Source organism: Oryctolagus cuniculus, chromosome 9 (genome assembly GCF_964237555.1).
Source record: "Oryctolagus cuniculus chromosome 9, mOryCun1.1, whole genome shotgun sequence".
Taxonomy (NCBI): Eukaryota; Metazoa; Chordata; class Mammalia; order Lagomorpha; family Leporidae; genus Oryctolagus; species Oryctolagus cuniculus.
The window spans coordinates 101376881-101392231 of record NC_091440.1 but is presented as its reverse complement, the minus strand read 5'-3'; the positions used below and the strand labels follow the sequence as shown (position 1 = coordinate 101392231).

At 45.1% G+C, this 15351-nt stretch overlaps 1 protein-coding gene across 4 annotated transcripts in view; it reads left to right on the top strand.

The window, feature by feature from the left end:
• The window catches only part of A2ML1 (alpha-2-macroglobulin like 1), an 84732-nt gene extending 71319 nt beyond the window's left edge, over window positions 1-13413 (top strand). For 2 of the 4 annotated variants that reach the window (XM_008259799.4, XM_017343425.3), the window contains exons 27-36: window positions 1001-1075; window positions 1244-1406; window positions 3924-4138; window positions 8011-8226; window positions 8394-8521; window positions 8674-8764; window positions 9043-9111; window positions 11111-11213; window positions 11635-11676; window positions 12825-13413. In XM_008259799.4, coding sequence (XP_008258021.4) covers window positions 1001-1075; window positions 1244-1406; window positions 3924-4138; window positions 8011-8226; window positions 8394-8521; window positions 8674-8764; window positions 9043-9111; window positions 11111-11213; window positions 11635-11675 — 1101 coding nt within the window. In that variant the 3' untranslated portion in view covers window position 11676; window positions 12825-13413. The remainder of the gene's footprint in view (window positions 1-1000; window positions 1076-1243; window positions 1407-3923; window positions 4139-8010; window positions 8227-8393; window positions 8522-8673; window positions 8765-9042; window positions 9112-11110; window positions 11214-11634; window positions 11677-12824) is intronic. The other 2 variants (XM_051850132.2, XM_070049282.1) reach the window with 1 other exon arrangement.
• The last annotated feature ends 1938 nt before the right edge of the window (window positions 13414-15351 follow it).

The window sequence follows — 15351 nt, the reverse complement described above, 5'->3', positions numbered from 1 at the left end:
GACCAGGAGAAGCACCTGGCTCCTGGCTTTGGATCAGCGCAATGCGCTGGCCGCAGCACACTGGCCGCAGTGGCCATTTGGGGGGTGAACCAACGGCAAAGGAAGACCTTTCTCTCTGTCTCTCTCTCTCTCACTGTCCACTCTGCCTGTCAAAAAAAAAAAAAAAACACCTTAAAAAAATATAACTGGGAGGGACAGGGCAGGACTTCACTCTTCACTACAACATAATCACAGAGGTGTGTCCTCCTCCCTGGGTTCAAATCCAGCTCCTGCTGCATACCAGCAAGATAACCTTGAACAAGCGTGTTCGTTTTCTTTTGTATAGAAGGTGGATAATAGTTTAGATTAGATATTTTTTAAGACTTGCTAAGATCTTCCCAGGAAACACTTGAAGCAGGGAGGTTCTCAGTCTCCCTGGAGAGAGGGTAGGGCTTTGGGCAACTTGGGAGGGATTCCCTGTGCACGTCTCAGGTGCAGTGATGAGGCAGAAAGTCTTTTTTTATTCCTCTCTTTTTTATTTTAAAACTTTTATTTATTTGAAAGGTAGAGAGAGAGAGACAGACAGAGAGAGAGAGAGAGAAGGAAGAACGGAGACAGAGGTTTTTCCATCTCAAGACCCCAGCTCAAGCACTCTGATATGGGATGTGGGCATCCTACGCCGTGTCTTAGCTGCTGCACCGAATACCTACCCCTTCTCCCTTTTTAACTTATCCTTCCTAACTCTTTTTCTTGGGTTTCTTAAGTACCCTCTCTGCTGGAAACGTCATGCTTCCTCCTGCAGGCTTCTGTTGACGGTGGTGTAGTTACTGAAGTGCAGCCTGTTCCCCCGTCATGGTGTGTCCTGGAGCTTGGAGCTGCAGAAAACCAGAACAAAGGAGTCCTTTTTGTTTTGTTTGTTTAGAATTCATTCCTCCAGAGGGGAAGCCTTATTGCCGTTTACAGATAATTCTTGCAGGTGCTGGCTGCTGCCCTGCCTGACCATCTCCCTGTTTCCCTCTAGGGCGGGGTGGACGATGAGATCTCCTTGACTGCGTACATCACAGCTGCACTGCTGGAGATGGGGAAGACCACAGATGTGAGTTCTGGGCCCTCTTCTTATTCTTATTGCTCATTCCTAGGCACATTCACCCCTCTTTGTCCCTATCGACGCTTTTGACTCCAAGGAGAACATGATGATATCCTCCTTACTTCCCATTTTGTAAGGAGCATCCTAGAAATCCTGTTCTTTATCTTCACTTTTCAGGATCCAATGGTGACTCAAGGTCTGCAGTGTCTCAAGAATTCCGTCACCTCCACCACCAACCTCTACACACAGGCCCTGTTAGCTTATACCTTTTCCCTGGCTGGCGAAATGGACATCAGAAATATGCTTCTTAAAAAGTTAGATCAACAAGCTGTCATCTCAGGTATGCCAGTCATGCTAGGAGTCCTTGGGACTGTGAGATACCCATCATTTTCCTTAGTCTTTGTTCCATATCTATTCACTTCCAGGATCCAATTTAGTAAAAGTGGTCCTAAAAATCATTGCTGGGGGCAGGTGTTTGGCCTAGCAGTTAGGATGCCTGCATCCCACATCAGGGTGCCTGGGTTTGATACCTGGGTCTGGTTCTTAGCATCCCATTATTGCAGACCCTGGGAGGCAGTGCTGTGGCTCAAGTAATTGAGCTTGACACCTATTTGGGAGACTTGAATGGAGTTCCTGGATCCCAGCTTCAGTACCTGGGCTACTGCTGTGTGGGCATTTAGAGAATGAACCAGCAGATGGGGGCATTCTCTCTCTCTTAGTCTCTTTCTCCCTCTCCCTCTCAAATAAACCTTAATTTTTAAAAAATTGTTGCTGGGAGTTTTGTGAGAAAATCCATGTAGGTCTACAAAGGGCCTACTTTTAACATTAAAAGAAGCTAGATGGTAGAAGTTAGTCAGAAGATTTATTGGCAGGGAGCCGAATTGGAAGCAGAGCAGCTGGGACGCGAACCAGCTCTGATATGGAATGCCAGCCTAGCCAGTGGCATCGTAACTTGCTGTGCCACAATGCCTACCCCTTTTCAACTTCTTTAGTTTAGGATTATTTTAGATATATTTAGAATAACATTTGAAGTTATAACAAATCTTATAAATAAAACATTAATATTGTTATTAATAAAACATTTTATTTATCTAGCTGTGTATTTAAAATTATACTTTCAGGTAGAAATTGAAACTTAGCTTTCATTTATATGAATGTCCTTGCTGAGGTGTCCTTTCATATGGGCACAGGAAGTTTTTAACTGTAAGAATTATGTATTTGAGAGGGAGAGAGACACACAGAGAGAAACAGACAAGATAGAGCTGCTGTTTGGTGGTTCACTCCCCACAGGCCTGCAATGACTGGGGCTGGACTAGGCTGGGTTAGGCCTGAAGCTGGCTACTCAGTCTGGGTCTCCCATGTGGGTGGCAGAAACCCAGTTACATAAGCCATTACCACTGCCTCCTAGCTCTGCATTAACAAGAAGCTGGAGTCAGGAGCCTGAGCAAGGCATCACCCAGACACTCTGTTGTGAGAAGCTGGTATCCTAACCTGGGTCTTAACCGCAGTTTCCAATGACTGCCTCAAGATAGGTTTTGTCTTGTGTGTAAGCAACTCAAGTCGTGGAAGAGGTGTTTTGAATGGTGGGTGAAAGATAACTGTTGAGTATTGATTCATTGTGATCGTCTCTTTTCCATATCTTGCATTGTAGACTCACATGCTTTCTGCTATGTTCTTCCAGTTACATTGCCTCCTGTGGGTTATTTAATATATCTAAACGTCTATGTAATTCAACTTCTATCTTCCACTCTTCTCATTTCCATTTGTTCTTTCTTTTTGAGTTATCTGTCATTTTGACTGTCACAGATGTTTGTTTTGATCTCATATTCTACTTGATGGTCTGTACAAGTATGTTGTATTTGATCATCCTCATTAGCATTTCTTCTATGGTTTCTCAGAGTATGTTCTGCCATTTTTATTCTGAAAATATTAAGCCTTCAGGTAGAATAAATGCTGAAAAATTCATGAAATCCTGTAGACAGACAGAAAGCAAGAAAGCAAGAAAGCAAGAAAGAAAGAAAGAAAGAAAGAAAGAAAGAAAGTCCTGAAATGTGTAAAATTTTTACAGGAAGTTTCTATTTACCTATCTCCATTAGCATCAGAATTTTCTAAATAAACAAAGGTGGTTTTCATGTAATTGCTGGAGACAGGACAATCGATCAATACTCCTAGGTTTACCTTAGGAATTAGGTGTGGGTATGTACACAACCCTACCTCCATGCACCACCACCCCAATACACCTCTCCCCCTGCATTTATATCATGATCAATTAGCTAATTCCCCCAATGGGTAGGACTGTAGGACTTTCTGTTAAGTGAAATAAACCAGAAAGAGAAAGAACACTGGATGTTCTCTCTCACATGTAGAAGCTGACGAAAGTTGATTCAAACATAGACTAGTGATTGCTAAAGGCTGGGAAGGACGGGTGGGGAGGGAATAGAGGGAAGCTGGATAACAGGCACCAAAACAGCGAGACAGGAGGAATAGGATCTAGTGTCCCACAGCACAGATGGGTGACTGTAGTTCATAATAACATTTGTTTTATGGAGAACTAGAAGAAAGGAACCCAGAGGCTCCAAACATAGGGAAATGGAAATGCTAATTACCCAATTTAATCAACAGACACTATGCATACGTGCGTGGTGATATTATACTGAACCTCGTAGACAGGTAGAAGTATTACATGTCAATCCAAAATCAAAAAATAAATTTAAAAAAGCCTGATCCTGAGAAGTACTTTTTTCTAACCCATGATAAATTCTTGGTGCTTTCCCTGTGGTAAGATGTAGCATTTACAAAGAGAACATGGGAAAGTCCGTTCCTTCTTAGCCTTCACGGTTATTCTTCTTTCTTGTAGGAGAATCCATTCACTGGAGCCAGAAATCTACTCCATCATCGGAGGCCGGGCCTTGGTCGGAGCCTCAGGCTCTGGATGTGGAACTGACAGCGTATGTACTGCTGGCCCAGCTTGTCAAGGGCAGCCTGACTCAGAAGGAGATTGCCAAGGCCACTAGCATAGTGGCGTGGTTAACCAAGCAACGCAATGCGTATGGGGGCTTCTCTTCCACTCAGGTAACCAGCCAGCTCTACCACCACTTCTCAGCTAGAGTTAGAGCCTGTGTAGAGATAAAAGAAAACATATTACCCTTTCCTCTAGGTTCTGGGTCTTACAGTTCTATGGGGTAGGGGGAAGCACCTGGCAAATACTTCAAGAAGTATTTTAAGAAAAAGTAGAATTAAGAGATAAATAATTAAAGATTTTTTTGGTGCTAAAATTTTTTGAGACCCATGCCTTGTGGTTTTTTTTTTTTAATTATACCCATTTTCTGTGAACTTTTTGAAGGTCCCTCGAATGCATGAATTTCAAATTTTTTTCCAAAATAAGCATCTTTTAATTCTTCTTTTTGAAATACCCCATATATAGAAGGATTAATAAAATTGAGTCAGATGAACACATAAATAGTACTAGTAGACTCATTTAATTTTCTTTGTAGCCTAGGAAACATCAAATCTACATTTACATGTAAGTTGTATCTTATTCTGAGGAGCTCTTAGGTTTTTTTTTTTTTTTCACTTTGTTTCAGAACAATTGATCTGTCAATAGTGTATGGGATAATTTAGGGGAGACACTGAACCTGAGACCATCAGGGACTTCCTTTTGTCTAGGTCACAGGAAGAGGAAACCAAATTAGTGGGATGGCAATAGGAGGAAAAGAAAGGTAGAATGTGTGAAAAATTTAAATGGCATAAAAAATTATCTTAGATGATCCCAAAGAAAGTAGTCGTAGTTTGTTTGTCCTGAAAATATTATTAGATATCTACCATTTCCTAATCACTTTGATGAGGATACAAAAGTAAGATTATAATTTCAAAACTAAGAGCAGTTTCACTGAAGATATAACAGATTTAGACCTGAATAATGAACGTATTTTTTCTTTATTTTTAAAGATTTATTTATTGGCCGGTGCTGCGGCTCAATAGGCTAATCCTCCACCTAGCGGCGCCGGCACACCGGGTTCTAGTCCTGGTCGGGGCACCAGATTCTTTCCTGGTTGCCCCTCTTCCAGGCCAGTTCTCTGCTGTGGCCAGGGAGTGCAGTGGAGGATGGCCCAAGGACTTGGGGCCCTGCACCCCATGGGAGACCAGGAGAAGCACCTGGCTCCTGCCTTCGGATCAGCGCGGTGCGCCCGCCGCAGCGCACCAGCCGTGGCGGCCATTGGAGGGTGAACCAACGGCAAAGGAAGACCTTTCTCTCTGTCTCTCTCTTTCACTATCCACTCTGCCTGTCCAAAAAAAAAAAAAAGATTTATTTATTTTATTTGAAATGCAGAGTAATGGAGAGGCAGAGGCAAAGAGAGAGCAGAGACAGAGAGACACACAGAGAGAGAGAGAGATAGAGAGAGAGAGAGGTCTTCCCTCTGCTGGATCACTCCCCAGATGGCTGCAACAGCCAGAGCTGGTCCCATCTGAAGTCAGGAGCCAGGAGCTTCTCTGGGTCTCCCATGTGGGTGCAGGGGCCCAAGGACTTGGGCCATCTTCTACTGCTTTCCCAGGCCACAGCAGAGAGGTGGATCGGAAGTGGAGCAGTCTGGGCTCGAGCTGGCACCCAAATGGGATGCTGGCACTGCAGGCGGTGGCTTTACTCCCTACACTTCAGCTCTGGCCCCATGAACAGATTTTGTTAAGTGGAATATTTGGTAAAGATGTTAACAGCACTGAGTTTGAATATGGTAATGACCTAACTGGAATTTTTAAAAATTATAGGACACTATGTCTCCCTGTTTAAGGGAAATTCTTGATCAAACATGAGAAAGACTCTCCTTGCTCAACTTTGAAGAATTATAATGCATGATAATATTTTTGGAAATCAGTGATGAAATGTTTAGAACTTCTCAATGTCAAAATTGTTTTCAATAAAATCCTTGGCTATTACAAAAAGTCATCAATCACACGTCACCCAGATTGATTTTTTTCAGCTGATGATGCAGTCCCTTTCCTTGAATTGCTTCCATATGTTCAAGCAGTAAAGACTTCCCTGCATCAAATTCACAATAGGTAGGAAAAAATTGTAGGGGCGGGCATTGTGGCGTAGTGGGTAAAACTGCTGCCTGCAGTGCTGGCATCCCATATGGGTGCTGGTTTGAGTCCCGGCTGCTCCGTTTCCAATCCAGCTCTCTGCTATGACCCGGTAAAGCAGTGGAAGATGGCCCAAGTCCTTGGGCCCCTGCACCCACATGGAAGTCCCGGGAGCTCCTGGCTTTAGATGGGACCAGCTCTGGCTGTTGCAGCCATCTGGGGAGTGAACCAGAAGATGGACTACCCCCCTCTCTTTATCTCTGTGTGTGTATGTGTGTGTGTGTGTGTGTGTGTGTGTGTGTAACTCTGACTTTCAAATAAATAAATAAATCTTTCAAAAAAAAAAAATTGTAGATCTTCCAGATGCACAGATATAGCTTGTTCATACCTTCCCCGGGGTAGATGACCTGATTTCCTAATTTACAAGAAGTAATGCTAAGTATGATGATGTCTAAATACGAATGTTCTTTTTTTTTTTTTTTTTTTAATTTGGGATATGAAGAAGTGAGGTTTTAAAAACATTTTTAAAAGATTTATTTATTGGCCGGTGCCGCAGCTCAATAGGCTAATCCTCCGCCTAGTGGCGCCGGCACACTAGGTTCTAGTCCCGGTCAGGGCGCCGGATTCTGTCCCGGTTGCCCCTCTTCCAGGCCAGCTCTCTGCTGTGGCCCGGGAGTGCAGTGGAGGATGGCCCAAGTCCTTGGACCCTGCACCCCACGGGAGACCAGGATAAGTACCTGGCTCCTGCCATCGGATCAGCGCGGTGCGCCCGGCTGCGGCGGCCATTGGAGGGTGATCCAACGGCAAAAGGAAGACCTTTCTCTCTGTCTCTCTCTCTCACTGTCCACTCTGCCTGTCAAAAAAAAAAAAAAAAGATTTATTTATTAATTTATTTGAAAGACAGGGTTATTGAGAGGCAAAGGCAGAGAGATAAAAGTCTTCCATCCACTGGTTCACTCCCCAGATGCCTTCAACAGCTGGAGCTGGGCTGATCTGAAGCCAGGGGCCAGGAGCCTCTTCCAGGCCTCCCACACAGGTGCAGGGGCCTAAGGACTTGGGCCATCTTCCACTGCTTTCCCAGGCCATAGAGAGCTGGATTGGAAGTGGAGCAGCTGGGACCCGAAATGGTGCCCATATGGGATGCCGGCACTGCAGTCAGTGGCTTTACCCACTACTCCACAGGGCCAGCCCCCAGGTTTTTAAAAATTTTGTAATAGATATTTTCCAGTGTCAGGCATGTAGAAATTCTTATAACATAGAACTAAGTGTCACAATGTGGCTGAACACCTCATTTTCTTTTCCTTAGTTATTATTTACATAAATCAAGTTTTTAGAATGGAAAGGTTCAAACTACACGATACCAAGCTCTCCTAGTGACAGTTTATTTGTCTTATTCCAAGATGAAGAAAAGATTGTCACATGACATAATGGCCAAGAAATAGTGGCCCCAGTATGCTCTCCAACTTTGACGTTAGGAGATGATGACATAGATACACAAGTTCATAGATTGTACAGACCTCTAGGGCTCTAAAGTTACTGCTGTTTCCACCCCAAATAAGGATGCTGTAAAATACATACTGAACAGTTACCCACTCATTTCTAGCCATCACCCTTCTGAAGCTAGATTTGGTGTATGATTATGAGTGCATTATATCAGCCAAGTGACCTGTGGGTGTTCAACAATAACCTGTGACAAGTAAGACACTGTGATTTCTATGTCAGCTTCCTGAGAGCATAGTTTTCTAGGCACTTGGAAGAGATATCATCCAAGCCAGCTAACGACAACCAGATGTGTGGGTTACAGGGTTGCTGGAGGTTAATCCCAGTGGCTCACAAATGGTAAGCATATGCTTGATTGTTCTCCTCAGGATACAGTCGTTGCTCTCCAAGCTCTTGCCAAATATGCCACTGTTGCCTACGTGACATCCGAGGAAGTCAACTTGGTTGTAAAATCCACTAGGAATTTCCAGCGCACTTTCAGTGTGCAGGCTGCCAACCGACTAGTATCTCAGCGGGAGACTCTGCCCAGTATCCCTGGAGAGTACACTTTGGAGGCCTCAGGCCGGGGCTGCATCTATGCACAGGTGAGGAGAGCAAGGAGAACGAGCGAACACCGGGGAAGGAAGTCTGGGGTATCTGCACCACAAGTAGAACCTCTCTATTTGTCTTATTTGTAAGCAAAGTAGTACGAACTGTACAATCTCTAGAGTTATTTCTAACTCTGATTTGATTATCTATTTTCTCCTGCCAGGTGGTGTTGAGATACAATATTCTCCCTCCTAAAAATACAGAGACCTTTAGTCTTAGTGTGAAAGTGGAAAAAGCCAAATGTGAACAACCGGCCTCACCCAGATCCTTGACTCTCACTATCCAGAGCAGGTGAGGAAAGCTGGCGTCGTGCTGGGGGACCTTGGTCACAGGGGCTGAGCTGGTGTGTGTGTGTGTGTGTGTGTGTGTGTGCATGTGTGTGTTGGATATAAAGAGCGCATGGAAATAGAAACTAGGCTCATGTGTTTGCTTCCTGCCCTCAGTTACGTGGGGAGTCTCGGCACTTCCAACATGGCTATCGTGGAGGTGAAGATGCTGTCCGGGTTCAGTCCTGTGGAGGGCACCAATCAGTTAGTAAGTTGCTTCTGTTCTCTGTGTGTGATTAGTTCTGAGGGGACCTGACTTCACCAGCAGCTCTGAAGTGAGCGCCCCTGACTCATGCCTGGATTACCCAGAGGTATTGCTGAGGTGCATCAGGTGTTGGAAACGGAACCTGTACGAGTCTTGGTTCCTGTTTCCTGGCTTTTCCACGGTGCATATTGTTTCCTTGATCATGACAGGACCTTGGAAGAAGGGGATAAGGAAGGCTTTGGCTCGTGGTCTTCTTTTTTGTTTCCCTCTTTCTTATTCAGCTTCTCCAGCAACCACTGGTGAAGAAGGTTGAGTCTGGAACTGATACACTTAACATTTACTTGGACGAGGCAAGTACTTGGGAATGGGCCAGAGTTTGATTGCTTATGGATCCCTGTGACTCCTTTCTAATCTGTATATTCTAATGTCACATACATGAGGGTGAGGGTGAGTCCACACCACGAAGTGAGTTCTACCTCCCTCCATATGGAATACCAGACACCACCCTGCTGCAAGCGTGGACTTTTAGCCTAGAAATTAAGCAGCCCACATCCCATATCAGAGTGCCTGCTCTTAATTCTAATTTCCTGCTAATCAGACCAGGGAGCAACGATGATGGCTCAAGTGATTTGGTTCTCCAAATGCAAGAGCTGCACTGGGTTCCCAGTTCCGTTTGGCCCCAGCCAAGAGAGCTTAGGGACACTTGGAGAATGAACCAGCAGATGAGAGCTCTGTTTGTCTCTCTTTCTCCAGCTGTCAAATAAAAAACAAGCAAAGAAAAAAAGCACCCTGTGGCTGTAGTGGAGCATTGTCCACCAGACATATGTGAGCCACTTAAGTCGTTTAAGTGTTTCTAGTTGCACCAGCATGTGGTGTACTGGGTTAAGACACCCCCCATAATGCCCAGCATCCCATTGGTGCCAGTTCAAGTACTGGCTGCTCCAATTCCAATCCAGCTCCCTATTAATGTGCTTGGGAAAGCAGCAGAAGGTGGCCCAAGTGCTTGGGCCCCTGCACCCACATGGGAGACCAGGATGAGGTTTCTGGCTCCTGGCTTTAGCCTGGCCCAGTTGTAGCCATCACAACCATTTGTAGAGTGATTTAGCAGATGGAAGATCTCTGTCACTGTCTCTCCTTCTCTCTCTCTGTAACCCTGCCTTTCAAATAAATGAAATAAATCTTTACAAATTTCTAGTAGTTACAAATTTAACAAGGTAGAGAAAGAGATGAAATTTATTTTAATTATATGCTATTCAGCCTTGTATACCCCAAAGATTTCCATTCTATCATATCATTAACTACAAAGCATTAATGAGATATCCATTTTTTTTTCTGTACTGCAGTTTTGAAATCCAGTGTGTATTTTACTATTTTACACTGTTGACATCTCAGTTCTGACTGGCTATCATATACTTCCAGTGCAGTAGCCACATGCAATATGTAGTTGTTAATATCAGAGGCTATCGTAACTTTCCTGATTCACACCCTTGTTACTATGCCCCACCCACCCCCCCCCCCCAAAAAAAAGGAAATCAAGAATTTTCTGCTCAAAGCTGGGCAAAAGGATGCCAAGTGTGTAAAGAGCCAGAAAGATAAGGATAATATACAGTTTAACATTCAACACAGCAGATACTTTTGTTTTATTTTATTTTAAGATTTATTTATTTATTTGAAAGCCAAAGTTACAGAGAGAGAAGGAGAGATACAGAGAGAAAGATCTTCCATCCATTGGTTTACATGACTGAGCCAGGCTGAAGCCAGGAGCCAGGAGCTTCATCTGGGTCCAAGCACTTGAACCCTCTTCTACTGATTTCCCAGATACATTGGCAGGGAGCTGGATCAGAAGTGGAGTAGCTGGGACTCAAACCAGCGCCCATATGAGATGCCAGCATGGCAGGTGGCAGCTTTACCAACTGTGCCACAATGCAGATACCTTTATACATGGATCATCACAAAGGGAAAGCAGAGAAATTGATCTGGCAGTGAAGACAGACCAATTCGAACTGCATTGAAACTTTGAAAATTAAAAACAACAAGCAAACCAAAAGCTGTTGGAATAAAATGGAGATGTTTCTTCGGCCATTTTGATTAACTTAGTGAAGAAACCATTGGTTTTGGTGGACAATGAGTGGAGGGAATCACTTAACAAGAGAGCCAAGCAGCTCTAAATTCCTGAACAAGAGCCAGGAAGTCAGCAGGAGGCATATCTTAAGACTGGCGTAAGACACAAAGGGTAGGTAGAGGGCCTCAGAAAATTGACACAAATACAGCAAGGGTCTTTAGCACCCACCTGACAGAGTGTTATTTTCACGTTGGTTGTAATGGATTCTTTCAACTGTCTTCTCCCAGCTCAGTAAAAAGACTCAGAACTATACCTTCACCATCCGCCAAAATGTGGTGGTCACCAACCTGAAGCCAGCAACCATCAAGGTCTATGACTACTACCTGCCAGGTGAGGGCTCAGCTCTAACCTGCCTCTCCCAGAAGGTTTCTGCCTCAAGCTGCTTGGCATCTCTGGAATTTTACAAATACTTCTTCCCAAGCCAGGCAACACCTAAGTTACCTGACTTCCCACAAATTCAATCGTACACCATTTTTCAAAAGTCTTCTATACAAGAGACATTTTACATGTCCTTAGACCAAAAGAACAAGATGGCTCACTGTTTCCAAAGGGCTAGCTCTTACTAACCTTCCTGCTGTGACTGATAATTTACTACGCATGCAAGTTCAGACACTGAAACCCTCTGTGGTTCTGACTGTGCTCCTAACTGTAAAACCCCTGCAAAGGGCGAAAGCAGTGATTTTCAGGGAGCATTTGCTTCCCGGATGTGTCAGGTCCTCCAGGGAATAATAGGCATCGTTTTGTTTTACAGATGAACAGGCAACAATTCAATACTCTGATCCCTGCGAATGAGGTAAGTCCAGCGCCAAAGAGGACACTCTGTTAGGCAGGCGCTGCTGCTCACTAGGCTAATCCTTCGCCTGCGGCGCCGGCACACCGGGTTCTAGTCCCGGTTAGGGTGCCGGATTCTGTCCCGGTTGCTCCTCTTCCTGTCCAGCTCTCTGCTGTGGCCCAGGAAGGCAGAGGAGGATGGCCCAAGTCCTTGGGCCCTGCACCCACATGGGAGACCAGGAGGAAGCACCTGGCTCCTGGCTTCGGATCAGTGCGGCGCGCAGGCCGCGCAGGCCGTAACAGCCATTTGGGTGGTGAACCAACGGAAGGAAGACATTTCTCTCTGTCGCTCTCTCTCACACTGTCTAACTCTGCCTGTCAAAAAAAATAAAAAAATAAAAATAAAAAAAGTTAAGAGGATGCTCTGTTAAGCTACTGTCATTGTCTTTGGAAGCTTATTTGGACAGACAGAAAATGGGCTTTCCATCTTTTTTTTTTTTTTTTTTTTTTAATTACTTATGTGAAAGGCAGAGTTACAAGAGAGACAGGCAGAGACAGAAATAGGTCTTTCGTCTGCTGGTTCATTCCCAGATGGCCACAATCACTGGGGCTGGGGCAGGCAGAATCCATCTCTCCCACCTAGGTGCAAGGGCCCAAGGACTTGGGCCTTCCTTGGCTGCTTTCCCAGGCGCATTAGCAGGGAGCTGAATGGGAGGCAGAGCAGCCGGGACTGCAACCCGTGCACTGAATATGGAATGCTGGTGTTGCTGGACCCTGGGCTTTCCATTTTTGTCCTAAACTCTTAAAGAGAGAACAATAATCTTCATAGTTCACATCAAAAAAAGCTAAGAGTAGCATTTGTACAAGGATTTCTGTGTCATTTTTAGAGGTAAAGTTTTAAAAATCAGATTATTAAGTACATATTTTCTTAATTATTTTTACATACCATGTCTTGGTTATATAAAAATGCTAAGATGAAATTAAAGACTGCCTAATTCTACTTCCATGAAATAACGGTAATAACCTCAGTGTGTTTGAGTTATTTCATATATGGAAATGTCAGCTACCCTGATGTCCATTGTAGGAAAATGCCCTTTGATAAATGTAAAGATCTGAGAATCGTGATGTCTTCTGTTTGTTTACTTCTTTGCTTGCTTGCTTGCTTTTCAGGGTGGTAGCTGGAAAAGAGACCAAATTAATTCTCGATGACATTACTGGAGGGTGGAGCATCCTTCTGCCCCTTGAAGCAGAACTCATTCAATTTGATTTCTCCAATCGACGGTGGAAGAGTAACATGAGCAGGCCTGAACCTCAGCAACTTTCTATTACCTCGTCGGGGGATGCGATAGGAATAACACACAAAGGTGGCATTAGTGGGAAGACTGCAGGGGGATGAGATACAGTTTCGTCATCCTGCTCAGCCTTCCAGGGCACTCTGCTGAGGGACAGTGCTACATGGTGATCCAGGGAAGATAAGATTATCTTCCTGGAGGTTAAACCTTAGGGAGAATGAGATATAGGGCTTTGGAAATCAGCTTACAAAATAAACTTTGAGAAGAAAATCTGTGCATCTGGCTATATGCGTGTTGCTTTGGATACCAGAGATGTGTTATAAAAATGATGAACATTGGGGTGGGTATTTGGGGCAGCAGTTAAGGTGCCACTTGGGGCGACTGCATTTCATGTTGCAGTGCCTGGGTTGGAGTCCTGGCTCTGCTCCCTATTCCAGCTTCCTGCTACTGCACACCTTGGGAGGCAGCAGGTGATGGCCCAAGTCCTTGGGCCCCTGCCACCCACATGGGAGACCCAGATGGAATTTCTGGTTGCTGGCTTTGACCTGGCACAGCCCCAACAGTTGTGGCTATTTGGGGGGATGAACCAGCAGATGGAAGATCTCTTTCTTTCTGTCTCTCCCTTTTTCTCTGTAATTCTGCCTTTCAAATAAATAAAATTATCTTCTTTTTTTTAAATATTTATTTATTTATTTGAAAGGCAGAGTTACTGGAGTGGTAGGTGGGGATCTTCCATCTGCTGATTCACTCCCCAAATGTCTACAACAGCTAGGGCTAGGCCAGGCCAAGGCCAGAAACCTAGAACTCCATCTGGGCCTCCCATGTGGGTAGCAGGGGCCCAAGGACTTGGTCCACTTCTACTGCTTTCCCAGGTGTATGAGCAGGGAGCTGGATCAAAAGTGGAGCAGCTGGGACTTGAACTGGCACCCACATGGGATGAGGGCACTGCAAATGGCCGCTTTACCTGCTATGCCACAGAGCCAGCCCCTAAAATAATCTCTCAAATAAATAAATAAAACTTTAAAGTGATGAACAGCCTTTAGCAAGAACTCAGAAGTTGGTTCCTTCCTAAACCTTTTAATCAAGCTGCTTCTCAAAGAAGCACATCAAAGAGGCAAGAAAGGAGCAGAGTAGAGAATTCTTTTTCTTTTTCAAAGATTTATTTATTTATTTGAAAGTCAGAGCCACACAGAGAGAGCAGAGGCAGAAAGAGAGAGAGAGAGAGAGAGAGAGAGAAGTCTTCCCTCCGATGGCTCACTCCCCAACTGGCCGCAACGCCTGGAGCTGTGCCGATCCGAAGCCAGGCGCCAGGAGCCTCCTCCAGGTCTCCCACGTGGGTGCAGGGGCCCAAGGACCTGGGCCATCCTCCACTGCTTTCCCAGGCCATAGCAGAAAGCTGTATTGGAAGCAGAGCAGCCGAGTCTCGAACTGGTGTCCATATGGGATGCCAGCACTTCAGGCCAGGGCGTTAACTCATTGCGCCACAGCGCCAGCCCCCAGAGTAGAGAATTCTAACAAAGGGGCAGCGTTTGCCTTCCACTGCAACACCAGCAGTGGACAGGTACTGGAAGCTGCTGGCCAGGACTCCCTCTTCATGGAGGTTTCTCTCCTGCACAACTCTCCCAGCCCCTCCTACCCTGGAGAGCACCGTGTTAGCTCTTCCATTTTGGTAATAGGCTTGATGGCAAAGGGATAATTGAACAAGAAGGGTGATGTTTCAACAGAGAAAATTCTCCGGCTTCCCTTTCACCCTGGATATCCCCTGGACCTTGCATTGTTTGTTGCAAACTCCAGTTGAAAGAGTCAGGGGTCAGTGCTGCAGCTCACTAGGCTAACCCTCCTCCTGCGGCGCCGGCACACCAGGTTCTAGTCCCGGTTGGGGCGCCAGATTCTGTCCCAATTGTTCCTCTTCCAGTCCAGCTCTCTGCTGTGGCCAGGGAGTGCAGTGGAGGATGGCCCAAGTGCTTGGGCCCTGCACCTGAATGGGAGACCAGGAGGAAGCACCTGGCTCCTGGCTTCGTATCGGCGCAGCACGCCAGCCGTGGCGGCCATTTGGTGGGTGAATCAACGGAAGGAAGACCTTTCTCTCTGTCTTTCTCTCTTTCTCTCTCTCTCTCTCACTGTCTAACTCTGCCTGTCAAAAGAAAGAAAGAAAGAAAGAAAGAAAGAAAGAAAGAAAGAAAGAAAGAAAGAAAGAAAGAAAGAAAGAAAGAAAGAAAAAGAAAGAAAGAAAGAAAGAAAGAAAGAAAGAAAGAAAGAAAGAAAGAAAGAAAGAAAGAAGAAAAAAATAAAAAAGAGTCAGGGAAAATTGCATGCCAAAGAGGGTGTTCCCTACTCCCAGGACCATGCCTGTAGGAACCATCATTTCCTGTCTCTTCCACCCATGTCTCTGTTCTGACCTCAGG